General features: G+C 51.7%; 1 protein-coding gene across 2 annotated transcripts in view; it reads left to right on the top strand.

Annotated features, from left to right (window-relative positions):
* The window catches only part of CSMD2 (CUB and Sushi multiple domains 2), a 292,865-nt gene that overhangs the window by 252,918 nt on the left and 22,743 nt on the right, over positions 1-17,204 (top strand). For both annotated transcript variants that reach the window (XM_065698010.1, XM_065698009.1), the window contains exons 50-57: positions 736-924; positions 5,760-5,945; positions 6,229-6,423; positions 7,802-7,975; positions 8,676-8,849; positions 11,634-11,807; positions 12,679-12,867; positions 15,236-15,409. In XM_065698010.1, coding sequence (XP_065554082.1) covers positions 736-924; positions 5,760-5,945; positions 6,229-6,423; positions 7,802-7,975; positions 8,676-8,849; positions 11,634-11,807; positions 12,679-12,867; positions 15,236-15,409 — 1,455 coding nt within the window. The remainder of the gene's footprint in view (positions 1-735; positions 925-5,759; positions 5,946-6,228; positions 6,424-7,801; positions 7,976-8,675; positions 8,850-11,633; positions 11,808-12,678; positions 12,868-15,235; positions 15,410-17,204) is intronic.

Raw genomic sequence — 17,204 nt, 5'->3', positions numbered from 1 at the left:
CCTTCCAGGAGAAACCTTGAGGCTTTGGCTTTTCCTCCACCACTCTAAAGAATCAGAAGCAGAACGTCCAGCCATAGGCAACGTGGCTCTGGATGCATGAAACCCATCCTGGGTAATCCACCATAAAGATTGCTGTGTTACTGAATTACTGTGTCCTTACAGTGAGTCCGTTTTGAGATGTTTAGAGATGAACATCACAAAACCTAGGAATTTGTGTTAGGAGCTGCTGGTGCATGAGGCTGGTGGTGTTACAGCATTTGCAGTTTAAAACACGTCGTGCTCCTGCTCAGGCATTCTGCCACTGCTCTCATAGGAGCAGGGCTGGGGAGTCCTGGTTGCTCATTCAGCACAAACCTGCTGCTGGATACTGAATATTTGCTGAGAATTCCTTAAAATGAATCACTGTAGCCTGAGACTTAGCAAATCTTAATTAATGGAAGTTATAGAACTGGGTTGAAAACTTGCCAGGATGTCATAAATAAATAATGACTTTACTCAGTAAATGAATTAAGTAATATTTGATTATCAGAAATTAGTCTTTATTTCTAGAGCTGAGTGGAACTTGGAGAGTAGCCCTGCACTCCTTCCCCCTTTGGCTTTGTGTTTGTCGTTCTGTGTTTCCTCTGCAGCCCCAGGGTATGGGAAGCAGGCTGTAATTCCCGAGAACAGGAAGGGAATTTGCCTTGCTGCTGCCCATGCACTGATGGATTTCTGTTCTTCTGCCCTCCCCTGCAGCCCCGTACTGCAGCCTCCCGCGGGCCCCGGCGCACGGGCTGGTTCTGAGCCAGACGGGGCTGCAGCCCGGCAGCACGCTCCGCTTCGGCTGCGACACCGGCTACCGGCTCGTCGGCCACAGCACCACCACCTGCTCCCAGCACCCTCAGGGCTACTTCCACTGGAACAAAGCGATCCCCCTGTGCCAAGGTGAGAGCAGGGAAGTGTCCTCTGGGGGACCGGGAGTCTTGGGAGGGCTGAGGGAAACGCAGTGGAAGTTAAAACCTGGTGTAATTCCCTGTTGAGAACAGGCTTGGAGCTGCAGGGAGGCTTGGGGGGTGCTCCTCATATCCAAGTCCTTGGGAACAAACAAGGAGGGAAAGGAGTAACTATTTTGGGAGCCTTTGGGATGGGGGAGCAAGAAAGCATCTGTGTAAAGGCCGCTGCTGTAGAAGTGTTGAAACGCTCAGTAAGGACACAGCCAAGCCGCAGTTAAGGATGGGAGAAGCCATTGCTTGGAGGAGCCTGGAAAGGCTGGCGGGAGCACGGGTCCTGCTGGGTTTTAGTGACTGGAATTTCATTTGGTATTTCTGGAAGTGCCCTCCTCGTTCTGCACGTGTCAATAGGGATGAGAAGTTCCTTGGCATTCAGATGGTGCCTCGTTTCCGTTGGCCTCATCTAAGATGAAGGCACATGGCTGTTCTTTCCACATGTCCTCCCAGTTAGCTGTGATCTTTATGACATATCAAACTTAGCACAGGGCTCCTTCCAGGCGTGGGAGGGGGGGAGGACAGGGCTCCGTGCCCCAGGGCGCTTTGCTTCCACGCTGTTTTTCTCCATCACTGTGTTCACTTTCTGAGTGCACCTTCTCAATCCGCCAGTTGTCCCTGTTCATTTGTGTTGATAAAATGCCCATCTTTATTCTGCTGAAGCCATTCAATGTCTTTGAACATTCATCCATGTTCCAAGGGGACCGAGTGCTGGGGATTAATATTGCATTGACTTCCCTGGAAACTGGCCAGGGAACAGAGACAGCATAGGCAAAATCTCACTGCAGTGTCTGTGGTGTTGTCCAGTGCAAGCTGTAAGGAAAAGCAGGATTCTTTAGTGTGGGAGGCACCAAAAAGCCTTGAAAAACTCCTTTCTGTGCTCCTGAATCACTTCGTCTCTTTGGAAGTTGCACAGGGGTGGAAGCGGTCCCGCCTCTAATGGGTGGGTTTGTGCTGTGGGTGCTTATATCCGTTTGCAGCCCTCTCAAGGCTGTATTTATTTGGAGGTGAGTGGAAAGCAGTAAACCAAGGACCTGCCACCCAGCCCCGTTGGCAAGGGGAAACTGAGAAGCTGGGCACAAACTCCAACGGTGATTTAGCCCCTGTGATAACATGGACGGAGACAAGCACCGAGCGCTGCAATGAGCAGATGAAGCACACAGCAAGACCTGCGGGAGCGAGGGGCTGTCATGGCAACTGTGCCTCCCGGATCCTTAGCCCAGTGCAGGGAATTTCTCTGATGTAATGCTTCTTTTTAAGGAAAATCCTGTAATCAGGAATAGGTACAAATGCTCCTAGGTCTTTACTGTTGTGGTGTGCTGGAACGCCACCTGAGGCCTGTGTTCAGCTCCAGAATCAACATTCACTTCCAAGAGGTATAATGGAATGGTATGTGGGGAATGGGTTTTTAACACAGAGGTGGGGAGGAGGTAGGAGAGAGGATGTGTGAGGAGGTTGGGAGGGGATGTGCTTGGATAAGGTATCACCAGACAGAATGATTCAAAGCAGAAATGAGTCCCTGAGCACTAGTTCCTGAGGCACCAGGGGGGGAGCTGGAGCCAGACCATCTGTGGCCTGGAAATGCTGAGCACCACAGGCCTTTCCTATGGGATGGGGGTGTCTGGGAAGAGGCTTTCCCAAGGGATTTGCATGAGAAGCACTAAACCCACCCAGTGCTGTTCTGGTCCAGCGGAGCCTGTGACATGTCAGGGGCTCAGCGGGCGCAATCTGTGGTGCCACTCCATAGCAGTTGCCAACGCAGGAAGAATCTGGGGGCCAGTTCACATCAGTTTCCCCTTTGGAGCTGTGTGTGTGTCCTCACTGACCACAAAGGGCAGCTTGGTCAGGATCTTGGTGCTGATGTCCCTCTGGAAGAGTGGAAGGAGAGCTTGCTGGGTCACGTTAGAGCCTGAGGTTGAACCAGCCCCTTTGGGAAGGTCACCTCCTCTTCTGTTTCCCTGTGTTTGCATCAGGAATCTTAGCACTGGCCCGTGGTTATCAAGTGCCTCGGGATGGGTTCAGGCGAGTGGCGGTGAGCTGGAGCTGTTGGGGAATGCACGGCAGAGCAGCTCCCCCCCCCGGCCTCCAGCAGCCGGTAGCCGGGGCTGGCTCTGCTCTGCTCCTGCCTCGGCTGCATGGAATCCAGCATCCTCTTTATTCCCCCGCGCTGCTCTCAGAGCCAACTGGCAACCTTCGGTCTCGGGCTGTACTCCATTTCTCATCCTTTCTGGTGGCCAGGGCTGCGTGGCAGAGGTTTGGGAACTCGCTCTGTGACTGCATAAATTGCTCATAGAGTCAGGAGGGGAACTGGGGTGCCTGCAAGCACATGGTCTCGTTAAATGGCATTTCCCATCGCTCCTTTCTGCCAGTGCATAATCCTCTTCCCCATCCCCGCTGAATAATCTTTACTACGTGCTCCGTCCTAGCTGACATTTATGGGAGCAGCGGAGAATATTCTGCAGGGAACAATCTTGCGTTGGCACAATGAGGGAGAACACAAGATGATCTAATACGCCTTTTCTGTCTCTGCGGCCTATTTTTAAGCTGCTTTGTTTTTGGAATCCCAGCTGCAGATTTGCTTGCATAGCCTCTGTTCCTTTTCCTAACACATCATCTTCCTGCAGGCAGAGTTTTGTACCATTAAGTGCTCCTTTGCCTTTGTCCCTGGACCACACTCTTCATGGGTCTCTCCAAGCCAAATGCTGGTTCGCTTTCCCCTGGAGCAACTCTTCCATGGTCTCTGATCCTGGTCGATGGCAGTACCTGCAGTCGGAGCCTCAGAAATGCTCTTTGGAGCAGATGTCAAGTTTATTGCCACCCCAGAAATCAAACTGTTCTGCTTTGTGCAGGGCTCTGTAAATACAAACTTACCAAAGCCACATTCTGCTCAAGGATGTCGGATCTGCAGGGAAGGAAGGATCCTGCCACAGGTGCAGGGTGGCAGAGGTGCCAGCACCCATGGCTCCAGGTTTCAGTCTCTGTGCCTCAGTGCCTGTGGCGAAGCATCAGGCTGCAGAGGGGATTGGACAGAGAAAGGGGAAGGCTTTGCGGGGCAGTGGCATGGGAAGGGAGCAGCTTTCCCACCAGCCTTTTTGGTTGGATGCAACGTCAGGAAGTCATCAGAGCACGGCCGGGTGGAAGTGGCAGGGTAGGGCTCCCCAGGCCCCCTCTTTTGCCTCTGAATGAAATTGGTATTCAGCGTGGCTGCTTGTCTAGACACCCAGCCTTGTAGAGAGATTTGCCAAGCTCCTTAGCTCAATGAAGTGACATACATGTGATTATCATTTCAACCAGGGATGTGCCTGGTTGTGCTAATACGAGCCTGCTGAATTACTCACACCTATTAGCAACACCAGCATCTGCGAGGTGCTGTGTAATTGTGCTCCAGGTTGGGGCTCTGGCCGACTCTTGGAGCAGGAGTGGGATGAAAGCATCTTGGACCTTGAGTGGTAGAAAGCTCTGGAGGTTGTGCTGATGCTGCTCACAGTAAGCTTGGTCTCTGCTTTTCAGCACTCGGTGGGATCCATGTCACCAGAAGATCACTTTTCTAAGGTTGCTGGTTTTCTAGCCCTCATTTGTGTGGAGAGGGAATAACTGGAAGGTGAATGTGTTCAAGTGTCAGCGTGTGGCTCAGGAGACATAGGCTCAGCCTCCGGCTCATGCAGAAGTGGAGTGGGAGCAGTGCGGGCTGCTCCAGGAAGGGGTGCATTTCCTTCAGAGCAGTTTTGAAATGCGGGCAGCTGTTTGGGTTAGGTGCTGGCCTCCAAATCAGGGCTTTGCTCATCCCGGTGCCCCACAGAGGCTGTTGGCAGCCCCCAGGCTGGCAGTCTCACAGTGGCAGCTTCACAGGTCCGGGCTGCTCCTTCCGCTTTGCCACCCCGTGCCTCTCCAGCCCAAGCCGCAAGCCTTGGAGAGGGGTGGGAGCCTGCGTGGTGCTTTTGGAGGCAGGTCTGGGTTTGATTTCCCAGCTCTCCTGAATGCTGATAGAGAAAAACAGGTTTGAGTGACAGACTCCCAGCGCTGGCGTTCCCAGAGGTGGAGGAGAGGGTAAAAGGACATGTCTCATCTCACAGAACTCTTGCAGCACAGATGAGCGTGCTCCTGAGCTGTCTGTACTTGGCTGTTGCTCATCTCTCTGTGACCTGCCTGTCCCTGTCTGTGACCTGTTCTGCCCAGTTTGACCCTCTGGCTGCAGGACTGAGCCTTTCAGCAGCAGTGGTGCAGAGCATCTTCTCCGAAGTGCTGCCATCTTGAGCAGCCGTTTGGCATCGTGCCTGTTCATCAGTTGGTTCCCCTGAGTTCCCCCCTTACCTTCTCAGCCCAAGGCTAAATTTAGCTTTCCTTCTGCCACAACGTAATTGCGCAATTTGCTACCTTACGTAATCCAAAAGTGCTGCTGGAAAGGGGTTTCAGGTTGCTGCTGCTGTGGGATGTAAATACAAAATGTTATTGCTGTCTAATCCTTTGTCTCTGTGTGAAGACTTCTGGATGCTGTCTTGATGCATTTTGTGTTACGGGTATTATAGAAAGGACAAGCCAGGGTCTCTTCCAGTAGAAACTGGTACTCAGCATTGGCTTTGCCGTTACCGCACTGACAGGAGTTGAAAATCTGATCCTGTGGAAATGGGCGTTCACTGCAGCTTCTGGGGTTCACCAGGGGCTGGAGCTTTTGTAAACAGGAGGGTTCGGGACCTGGGCTTCCACAAATCCATGGTAAAACTGGGAGCGGACTGATCCCTCAGCAGGGGTGTTTTAAACTCCTCTCCTCCTTCCCAGCTCTCTCCTGTGGAGTTCCCAGAGCCCCAAAGAACGGCGTTGTCTTTGGCAAGGAGTACACCGTGGGTACCAGAGCCGTGTACCACTGCAACCAGGGCTTCCAGCTGCAGCCCGGGCAGGAGCCCAGCGCCGAGTGCCTGCAGGATGGGCAGTGGAGTAACAGCAACCAGCCCCCTCAGTGTGTAGGTGAGTATCTGCAGCGCTGCGGTCCCACAGGGAGCTTTGGAGATCTCTTTGTTAACATCTTCCAGCTCTCGCATGACAGCTTTGCCTCACAGTTGCACCAGGTTTTGTCTGATGTCCCCTCTCATGGTGTCTTGGTTTCACACCCGTAATAGTTGCTAATGCTGGCCGCCTTGTTAAAGAGCCAGCACCCCTGCTGAAATGCCCCAAAGTCCCTGGAGTCAAACACCTATTAACCTCTTTCTGTCTCGTTTCTTTTCCCTGACTCACCACATCTGGTTTTTAGCTGTCACCTGTCCCGATATCAACAGCATTGCAGTTGAGCATGGCCGGTGGCGGCTCACCTACGAGATCCAGTACCACTACAATGCCCAGCTAATGCTCATCTGTGACCCTGGGTACTACTACACCGGCCAGCGGGTCATCAAGTGCCAAGCCAACGGGAAGTGGAGCATAGGAGAACCGATGCCAACCTGTAAAAGTAAGAGCCGCGAAGCTCAGGAGCTGCACTGGGGCAGGCACCTTCACCTGGTGCCTTGCAGGGGATGGGGTCTCTCTTCACCATCCGGTGGATGCGCAAGCCCTGCTGTTGGCTTGCAAACACATCCCAGCCCTGGCCACTCTTGGCAGCATCCGAGAGCATGGCTGTAGAACTGCACTGGTAGGAGAGAGTTTGGATGCGGGGATTTCTTAAACCAAGAACCTAAACCAGAGTTGAGCTTGTTCAGCCTGGAGAAGAGAAAGCTCCAGGGAGACCTTAGAGCAGCTTCCAGTGTCCAAAGGGGCTGACAAGAAATCTGCAGGGGCTGGAGCTGGATGAGCTTTAAGGTCCCTTCCAACACAGGCCAGGCTGGGATTCTGCGATAAACAGTTCTGCAAGAGCTCCAGCTCTCCTGTTGCTGTCGGGTCGCAGCAGCTCACCTGTCACTGCTGCCAGATGCTCTGAAGTTTGCTTTTAAGAAAGGCAAGGCAGAACTCTGATTTAAAACGTAACCTCTGCAGTTTTATGCAAATGCCAAGTTTACAGGGTAGGTGTCACCTGTAAATCAAACACACTCTTGGCAAACAAGCAGCTCGCTCAGTTCTTCTGACGTGACCGCTGTGCTTTGGATCTCTTGTCAAAGGTGCGGGTTTTTTCCTCTCTAAATGCCAATAGAGACGGAAAGGTTCTCCTCCAGAATGGCAGCTCTCCCTTCCCTCCTGCCTCCCTTTGTTTCTGGAGATGCAAGTGCCGACTTCAGTGACAGATGTAGTTTTACCCCTGCTAAGCTCTTCAGCCAGCTCCAGGAGCACGAGCCTGACCTCGTTGTATTTCCTCAGCGTTATTGCCACCTAAATTCAGCTGACAGGATCTTGGCAATGTGCTGGGGTCAGAAGCACCCAGCGTGAGCCCCTTGATTTCTTGCTGAGTGCAAAAGCTCCGCAGGGTTTGCAGGGCTTTAAGGTAGATAAAATAATGAGCTGGAGTTTGTGGCTGGGAGCTGCATTTGCAGGAGCTCCTTGCCAGGCTCCAGCTGCACCCCACAAACCAGGGGTCGGGTGGGTGCCCTCCGTGGCTCTGGTCTCTGTCCTGCAGATCGCGGTGTGGCAGAAAGCTGGGTGGCCAGTGCTGGGCCGGTTTCTGGGTGGAGGTCCTGTGCCATTCTGTGGCTCTGCCTGTATCCAGCAATGGGTTAGTGATAGAAATATTCCTGTGTTAAAAACTTCCTGTGGGAAAACCTTCCGGGTTGATTATCCATGTAACTATTTGATAAGTTTTGCTGCTCCTTTCTGACTTGGATAATAATTGTGCTGCATTGCTCTGTAAAAACCACAGCTCCCTGCCTGTCCTCACTTCCCGTGCTTTGGATCTCTTGTAGTTATCTCCTGCGGAGACCTGCCGACCCCCCCGAACGGGAACAAGATCGGCACGCTGACCAGCTACGGGGCCACAGCCATCTTCTCCTGCAACACCGGCTACACCCTGGTGGGCTCCCGCGTGCGGGAGTGCATGGCCAACGGGCTCTGGAGTGGAGCAGAAGTGAGATGTCTGGGTACGTGTGGAGGGTCCGGATGGTGGGTGGGAAAGAGTCTTGGCTGTGTTTTGAGCAGGAATAGGGATTTTAGATGCTGATTCAAGGAGGAGGCTGAGTGAGGACTCAGCGCTACTGGAGCTGTACAATCATAAAATCAACCAGGTTGGAGAGACCTCTAAGATCATCAAGTCCGGCACTGCCAAGGCCACCATTAAACCTTGTCACTAAGGGCATCATCTACATGGTTTTGAACACTTCCAGGGTTGGTGACTCCGGCACTGCCCTGGGCAGCCTGTTCCAATGCCTGAGCACCCTCTCGGTGAAGAGGCTGTTCTTAATGTCCAGTCTAAACCTCCCCTGGCGCAGCTTGAGGCTGTTTCCTCTTGTCCTGTCGCTTGTTACCTGGGAGAAGGGACCAAACCCCATCTCACTGCAACCTCCTGTCAGGCGGCTGTAGAGAGCAGTAAGGTCTCCCCATGGGCCTTCTCTTCTCCAGACTAAACGACCCCAAAGTAGATACAGTAAGGCAGCAGACCGATCCCTTACGTGCTCAGTAGATGTGAGGTGTTCCAAGATTGGAGAGCTCTAAGAATGCTTTGTTGTTTCTGCTGCTGCTCTGGTTTCATCTGTAAGTGCGGAGTCTGGAATCCAGGCTCAGGGTGGTGTGCGATGCCTTCAGGAGCGAGCTCTGGGTGACTCTCCTGTCTGCCTCCCGCAGCGGGGCACTGCGGTGTCCCCAGTCCCATCGTCAACGGGCAGATCAATGGCGAGAACTACAACTACCGCGGCAGCGTGGTCTATCAGTGCAACCCGGGCTTCCGCCTCATCGGCATGTCGGTGCGGATCTGCCAGCAGGACCACCGCTGGTCCGGGAAGACGCCTGTCTGTGTGCGTAAGTATGTTGTCCCGTTCCTTTAGCCCCGGTGGCGGCCAGAGGACAAGAGCACGTGTAAAGATGTTGTTGGGGGTTTGCACAGCCGGGCTGTGCTCGGTCGCTTTGCACGCACGCAGTGAGTGCGCTGCACCAGGGTCCCTGGGTTCACACAGGGGAGAGCTGAGGTGTGGCCGGAGTGGCAGTGCTGCAGTTTTGGCTGCTTTACTTTTTTCCCTGCTTTTTAATTTCCACTTCTATTTCATGTTTTCCAGCATAGAATGGTTTAGGTTGGAACTCGTCAAGTTCCAACCCCCTGCCACAGGCAGGGACCCCTTCCACTGGAGCAGCTTGCTCCAAGCCCCTGTGTCCAACCTGGCCTTGAGCACTGCCAGGGATGGGGCAGCCACAGCTTCTCTGGGCAGCTGAGCCCAGTGGAAGGTCTGGCTTGTGAGGAGCCCACCCTTTATCAGGGTGAGGGGAGGTTAAAGGCAGATGTAGCCCCACCAAGCACTGCACAGCATCACTGTTTTGAGACCCATGCTCTGCACGTCCGTCTCTCTCCTCCTCTGATCTCAAGTCACCTTGTACAACCTGCTCATTGTCCTTCCACTAAATAAGCTAATGAAGTAAGTCTCTGGAGCATTAAGGTGTTAGTAAGTTTAAGCATCTTCCTATCACTGGACGGTACAATCCGTCTATTTCATATCATGGTTCTCCAGCTGTTTGCTTCCAGTCTCTCCTGTCTGGTTTAGAGCTTTATGTGCTGAGGCACAATAGTAACAGCAGGATATGAAGTACGGAATGACCGATCAATGAATACACAGATTCCAGCCTAAAAATAACACACAGACTTAACTCATCAAGGTTAGCAGGGACTCCAGAACTCGGAGGATGTCTGTGATTCTGCATGAGCTTTTTAGGAAAAGAATGATTGGAAACGCTGGCTCTGGGTCCATCGGGAGGTTTGCATTTACTGTGGTGTCTGAGGATGCTCTGTTGAAAAAAAAATCAATTCACTTTTTCCTGCCTATGTACACAGTAACCTTGGATCAGGAAATCATATTGATGGGTCCCTCCTGCTGTCAGGCAGATTGATGGAAATGCAGGATTTTCCAAACATCCATTTTCATGGCTCATCTTGTTTCTTTGGGGAGGGACCAAACCCATTAGAACAAAGGCGATGAGTGTTGCTCATCTGTATCTGTCTTCTGACAGCTGAACCAGAACAGGTTCCTGTGCTTGGCTCTGCTTTGGGCTGGCTTCTGGCTCAGGTACCTGAAGCCCACCAAGCTTTTGTGCAGAGATGTGTAGAGGTGTCTCATGTGCAGAAGCTGGCCTTGAAGTTATTGCACTACGTTAGGCCTTATGGATAACATAAATTTCATGTCATTATAGCAGAGCACTGTTGGGCTCTGAAATGAGATGCCTGGAGGCTTTATTGCTTTTGAAGCAGCTCAGGGCACTGTGTGTTAGCACATTATCATTTCCTATTGTCCTGCTATTTTCTCTTTAAGCCTGCTACAGTTGCTTCCTCTGTGTGAATGGGCCTTTTTGGTCCATGCCAGCTGTGGGGAGCCTTTTTTTCTGGGACAGAATCCATCACCTATTTCAAAACATGTATAACCGTATTCAGAAGCACCTCGAAGAGTTTGACATCTGCTTCCTGCAGCACTGAAAGGCTGGAGTGCTTCATGTGTTTCAGACCTGTACCTGTCACCAGCTTGCATGAGGAATAAATTCCCATCCCTGTGGTACAGTCCAGCCCTGGCAGTCAAATGTGTTATGGATCTTTTGTGGGAATTGCATCTTTCCCTCGAGCTCCTGGCTTTGGCAGCTGTACAGCAGAACTGCTGGACTTCCACTGATGGACCATTACCCTGTTTCAGCGTGGCAGTGATCAATATTGCTTTGTCCTCTGCTGTCAGGAGATGTCACGTTCCTTAAGCAGCCAAGAATCTCTGCGTGGTGGGTCCTGACTTTTCTTTTGTGCAGTGGAACTCACTGCAAAGGTCTCTGGGCTTCGCTCGTGGCAGGGGCTGCATCCTCCCTGCGTCGCTCATCTCTTCCCAGGTGCCAGCAGAGCAGCCCAGGCAAAACCACTTTGAATTTCCCTATTGCCCGTGCTTACTGCTGCTCCAGCCTTTGCTTCTGCACCTTCCCTGGGTGATGTCAGAGCAGCTCAGACCAGTTCCCTTTCACGCTCTACCTTGTCACTGACCCACACTTACCTCAACCACAGAAACAAGAACTACACAAACCCCTTATTTCAGGGATTTAGAAATAAAGGGTTTTCCCCAGAGTTTTGCAAACTTAAAGCAGGAAGGTTGGAGCTTTTTAGGCCATCTGCTAGAAACCTGATTTTTCTCATATTTTTCCTCTCTCTTAGCTGTTCCTGCAGGTGTTACTTTATACCGCAGTGAGCATACGTCCGACTTATGCTAGGGAGAGGGAAGAAGACATCAGGTTTCATCACTCTGTGTGATGCCCAGGGTAATGTAAGGCACTAGATTAATAGCAGTAGCTGGGATTTTTGAAGAGGAGCTCTAGGGATTTGCAGTCTAAGTCAGTAGGATGCTGGCACTCAGCTGCTTAGAGTGGTTCAGGGAATTTCTTATGCCAGTAAAACGAACAAAGGTACCGTGCTCTCAACTTGATGCAGTATTCCAACAGAGCTGGCCACAAATCCTTGGCTGTTGTGAGTTTCAGGGTTGATTGGGGGGTGGGGGTGATCTCATTTCATGGGAATTATTTCCAATAGATAATCCAGACAAAAAACGTAGTATCTCTGATTTTTAATTGTAGCCATCACTTGTGGCCACCCTGGCAACCCTGCCAATGGCTTGACCCAAGGGAACCAGTTCAACCTGAATGATGTGGCCAAGTTTGTGTGCAACACTGGGTACCGCCTGGAAGGAGCGTCTCAGTCCCAGTGCTTGGCCAATGGACAGTGGAGCAGCAGCCTGCCTGCCTGTCGTGGTGAGTGTCTGCCTTTGCCCTGGCTGGGGCACAGTGAACTCTCTTGGTTACTCTGGGTTTCTAACGTCCCACTTGACACTGTTGTAAATTCATGTAAAGCAAATGCTGTGGTTCCTCAGGGATGTACAGATGATGTTTGAGCTCTGTGGCCTGTGTAAATCTTATGCAACAAGCATGATTATCCCGTGGGCTTTGCTCAGAGCTGTTACTGGACCCTGCTCAGCCCTACATAGAATCCCAGACTTGTTTGTGGTGGAAGGGACCTTAAAGCTCACCCAGCCCCAACCCCTGCCACGGGCAGGGACACCTTCCACTGGAGCAGCTTGCTCCAAGCCCCATCCAGCCTGGCCTTGAACACTGCCAGGGACAGGGCAGCCACAGCTTCTCTGAGCAATGTGTGTCAGTGCCTCACCGCCCTCACAGTAAAGGGTTTCATCCTCCAAGTGAGTGTTGTAAGTGGGGAGGACACAAGACTGTCAGGCCAGACCCTTAGCAGAGGTCACACTGGTAACCAGTTCGCTCAAAGCAAACACCATGCTCTTTGTGCAGAGCCCTTTCTCCTTCTGGGCTGCCCTACTGCTTCGTTGGTGTTAGCACTCCAGTTCACTTGCCAGATTCCCTCCCTGCACTCCCTCCCTCTGTACTCCAATGCAGTATCTGTCGATACTGTTGCTGTGTCAGTCAAGAAATCAGTTATTCCTAACTTGCAAGTCCCAGTCTGGGGCCAGAGAGCAGGGCTCTGCTGCTGAGCAGCCCCTTCACTTGTGGAATGTGCTTTGCAGTTTTCCCCCTTTTCCTGCTCATTTTTGAGAATCCCTTGTTCTTTGTGACACCCTTTGTTTTGTATTTTTTTTTTGTCGTTTGTTTGCAGTCATAAACTGTACTGACCCCGGGCACCTGGAAAACAGCATCCGGCAAGTGCAGCCGAGTGGTCCTCACAGATTCAGCTTTGGAACAACTGTCTCATATCAGTGCAGCCATGGATATTACTTGTTGGGTACTCATGTCCTTACCTGTCAGGGGGATGGCACTTGGGACCGTGCCCTCCCACAGTGTCTTTGTAAGTTCTTCAGAATAATTCCCATCCACCACAGCTTTTCATCCCATGTAGTTCTCTGATGCTTAGCTGGACGGTTGTGTGAAAAGTCTGGATCCAGAGCCCTTTGTAGTCCATGGGAATCCTTCCGTCAGCATCAGTGGCCTGTGGATCCTGCCCACAGAAGGAAAGCTTGTGGTCTGAGGGAAGAAACGCTGTTAGAGATGGTTCCCTCAGCTCCCACTGAGTTTTACTGGTTCTGTTCAGCTCCAGTGACAGCACTGCGGGAGGGAGAGGGGCAGCAGAACTTCCACAGGGCTCCTTCATGGGGAGCTGCATGCTGTTACCCTGGGGACAGGGCATGGCTGAGTTCCCATACACACACCCATCCCCATGGCTTTAAGGGAGGGAAACAACAGTGTGACAGTGAAATAAATGCAGCTTTATTCTGCTGCAAAGCAGGTACTGAAGAGGATTTGCTTCCTGGCCCTTGCTCTGCATTTTTCCCCCTTTCTTACAGTATCCTGGCCCTTTCTGCCAGTGGGGTTTGCAGAGAACTCGGAGGTTCTGGGTTGATGGTTTGGCTTAAGGGGTAATTCCAGTAGGACAGAAAGACATGAAATACTTGTGGTGATAATACCCAGTCCATGCATTGTATGCAGGGTGCCAGCGGTGATGTCCCTGTCTTACACTGGGGGAAAGTGAGGTCCAGAGTGTGTTTAGAGTTGAGGTGGGGCTGCCCAGTGGCAGAGCAACCCCCAGCACAGCTCTTGTGTCCTGGGGACCAAAGCAGCCCTGAGCTCCTTATGTGGCATAACAAATCACTACAGCAACCAGAAATGGAGCTCCTGAAGTTCCATCCAGTGTAGCTGTTCCAAAGCCATGATTGTTTCTGTTTTCTCTTGTATTATCCTTCGACACCTAGTCATACACAGCTCTCGGCACATTTTCCTTTCCTTTTGTTAGCAGCATGCCACCTTCTCACATCCGCAGCACCCTGCACAGGCCATGGGGAACTGACAAGTGATAACAGTGTGTTACCACAGCTGCAGGGCTCCTGCGGGTAGTTACCTTCTAGAACCTGGGAGCCTGAGATCTCAGGCTCTCTTAGTCCACAGCTTTCCAGCTGAGTAAAAGGGATCTCCTTCCTTAAAATGCTGAGCATCCACTGACTTGAAGGATTTGTGGGCATTCTCGAAGCTTTGGAAGCTCAGGTCAGTTTTGCAACTGATGATGGGGATTCATGGGCTTAATAGAAAAAAAGAGATCTTTGCATGTCTGTTTTCTGTGTTGACCTTAAGATGTGCTTCGTGCTGAATCCCGTAGCCCCTTACAGTGTGTAGAGCTGGGCACCTAAAATTACCGGGCAGTCCCTAAAGCAGCAATTAAGAGGGCTGGTGCCAGACAAGCTGAGGTTGCAGATGTTGGCTCATGCCTGTTGCTGAGGAGGGAGTAAACCAGAGCTGATCCCCTCTGAGGAGTGGGAGAGTGAGCCCAATAAGGACATGGGAGAAGAGCTGAACACATCGGAAGGAGCAGTCTTACCCCTGTGTACATAAATCCTTTAAAAACCCTCAAATCACCACAGGTTTAAGCTTAGCTGACGCTGCTGGAGTGTCTGTTATTAAATTGTTAGTTACAGTGTGAGTTTAAGTATTAGCTATCAAACCCATTTCCTTGCAAAGCGCCCTTGGTTTTAGTCACAGCTTTGCACCAGTATATTTCAACGCCCCCGTGCCCAAACATAGGCAAGCTCTCCTTTTTATTGAAGCATACATCATGTTTTCTACCTAATGCCAGCACTGGTATTTTTAGATTGTAGCAGAGGAGAGAAGATATCCATTACCGATGCTTTCCCTCAGAAAGCAAATGGTGCATGGTCTTTACACTGAGCATCCTCATCCAGACCTGTCTCACAGCCCCTAGATCTGTCAGTGTATTTGTCAACAGCCTCTCCCTGTCTCCACTCTGATCACTGAGCTAAAGTAAACCTATTAATTATTGTTAGTGGTGGTATTTTACGAGCAGTGGTCGAGCGAGCAGTGCTCAGAATCTGCCAAGGCAATTTGCTCAGGTGTGACACGGCATCGAGTGCAGCTCCGTGCTGCAGGATCTGGTGCTGCCAGGGGTGGGAGGGCGTGTGCGTGGAAATACTCATGTTTAAGAAGGAGCCTGCAGAACGCCTGTCAGTGTCAGGACTGGGCGTCTGTGCACAGACCCTTGTCAGCTCGGACGGGATGAGCTCATGTCTGCAGAAGGGCTCTGGGGCAGACGAGTGGGTTTATGCTGCCAAGACCCATGCAGCGCCCTCAAACACGCGGTACCTTGCTACGTACCTGCTGCATCACAAGCAGTTCCTCGTGGGTGAAGCTGTTGCGTCTGTCTCTTACAGTGGTCTCCTGTGGCCACCCAGGCTCCCCACCCCACGCTCAAATCTCGGGTGACAAGTACACCGTGGGCTCGGTGGTGCGGTACAGCTGCCTCGGGAAGCGGACTCTGGTCGGCAACTCCACTCGCATGTGCCAGCTGGATGGGCGCTGGAGCGGGTCCCTGCCGCACTGCTCAGGTGAGGTGGGCTTTGGAAGCACGGGATGGGGCGTTCCTGTCCTCCACTACCCCGTTCTGTGCTGTGAGGGGGCAGCCTGATGTGCTTTGCTGAGCTGGAGAAATAACACACGCTACAGAGGGAGATTGTGGAAGAGTCTGAAAATCCTCACGTCTCGGCTCCTGCAGGCTGGGTGATAAGCACTGGCAGAGAGTAAACCACTCAGCTTGCAAGATGAGAAATAAATCACTGCAGCAAATGTTTGTGGTGGGAGGTGTACTGCAGCCTGCTGCTTTACAGCTTTCTCCATGCAGAGTCTGTAAAGGATGAATGTATCTAACACACAAATTTGGTCCTTGCGTCCTGCGTGCAGCATTTGACCACCTTTCTCATGCATTCCTATAAAAGCCAAGCCTTCCTGAAGTCAGGGTGCTGGGATCTCCAGTGATGGCCTCCACAAGAAGGAGGGGTGCTGAATGACTGGCAGGATGCTGTGCAGAGCCCTCCTTGTGCCATCCCTTCGCTTGTTCCTTGGAGAGCACAGGGGCAGACGAAAGAACTTTGCTGGAGCAAAGCATTTGGGACAAGTGTTAATTTTTAATTATGCCACTTAGATTTAGCAGCTCCACTTGACCAAGTTTAACCTCTGCTGTGGAAGGCAGAAGGAAATGAAGCAGCCATCCTCCCATTTGGAAGCTGTATCTGCAGGCTTCTTGATCTGTAGCTGCTCGGAAGGGTTTTCTGCTCTAATTCGTGCTTTTCCCCATGTGGTTTTCACTGTCTCCTGTCAGCTTTGGGGTGGATTTTTGGAAACATTCAGTGCTACTCTGACTCGTTCCTACTGACGTGTGTTGTGTGGGATTTTTCTGAATGACTTCATGGAGGCAGCTATAGACCGAGGCTGATGGCATTTGACAGCCCCTCTCTGACTTGGGGCCAGGTGAACGCTCAGAACCTCTATTTCTACCCAAGGGCTTGGGAAGAGGCTCCTCTTTTACACCAAACTCAGGCAATACAGTAACAAAAGCAGCGAAGAGGCAGAATACAGCTCTGCTCATCTACTGCCAAAGGTTCTCTGTTGTCTGTGCAAGATCCCACAGTGTGACAGCAGCTTTTGCAAGATGAAACAAAAGACTTTGATGTAAGTCATTATATGAAAAGAAATGCTGAACCTGGAGCGTTCTCCCCCTTCTCTTTACAAACAAGTGCATTCCCTGGGTGATGGATACACTCATTATGTTTTATATTACACATAACACTGCAAAGGCTGTACCTGCAGCAAGGCACAGAAGGTCCAGGAACCAGGAGCTTCATTACCAGCTGCAGGAGTGACATAGTCTTTCCTGGCTTGGGGGTGGATGCTCTTACACAGATCATTAGCAAGGAAGCCAAGAACAGGCCTGCACGGTGTGAGCCCGTGTCAGGCCATCGGGAGGTGGGCATTTCTCCAGCCTGCTCCAGAGAACCCCTGCGAGGCGTCTGCTGCAGCTGCTGCCTCCCTCCTGTCCCCTCACTCCCAGCCAGCAGCTCCGAGTGTTCACAACTTGTACGAGCGGATGTTTCTCAGCTGGATCCCTCCTGCCTCTGTGTCCAAACCCAAACCCAACAGCTTCTTGTTCTGCAGATACAATAGGGTGTGCTGAGGTGGCTGGGAACGTGTCGTAATTCCTGCTTGGAGGGAAACCATCCACATGACTGATGCTGGCAGCGGAGCTGCTGCCTGCTGGAGCAGCTGCTGCAGAAAGCTGGTGAGGGCTCCATCCTGAGATGCAGGAGTTATGGCCATGTTTTCCAACCAGCATAAAACCAGTGGGCT

This window comes from Lathamus discolor, chromosome 18, assembly GCF_037157495.1.
Source record: "Lathamus discolor isolate bLatDis1 chromosome 18, bLatDis1.hap1, whole genome shotgun sequence".
Classification (NCBI taxonomy): domain Eukaryota; kingdom Metazoa; phylum Chordata; class Aves; order Psittaciformes; family Psittacidae; genus Lathamus; species Lathamus discolor.
This window is presented reverse-complemented; position numbering and strand designations above follow the sequence as displayed.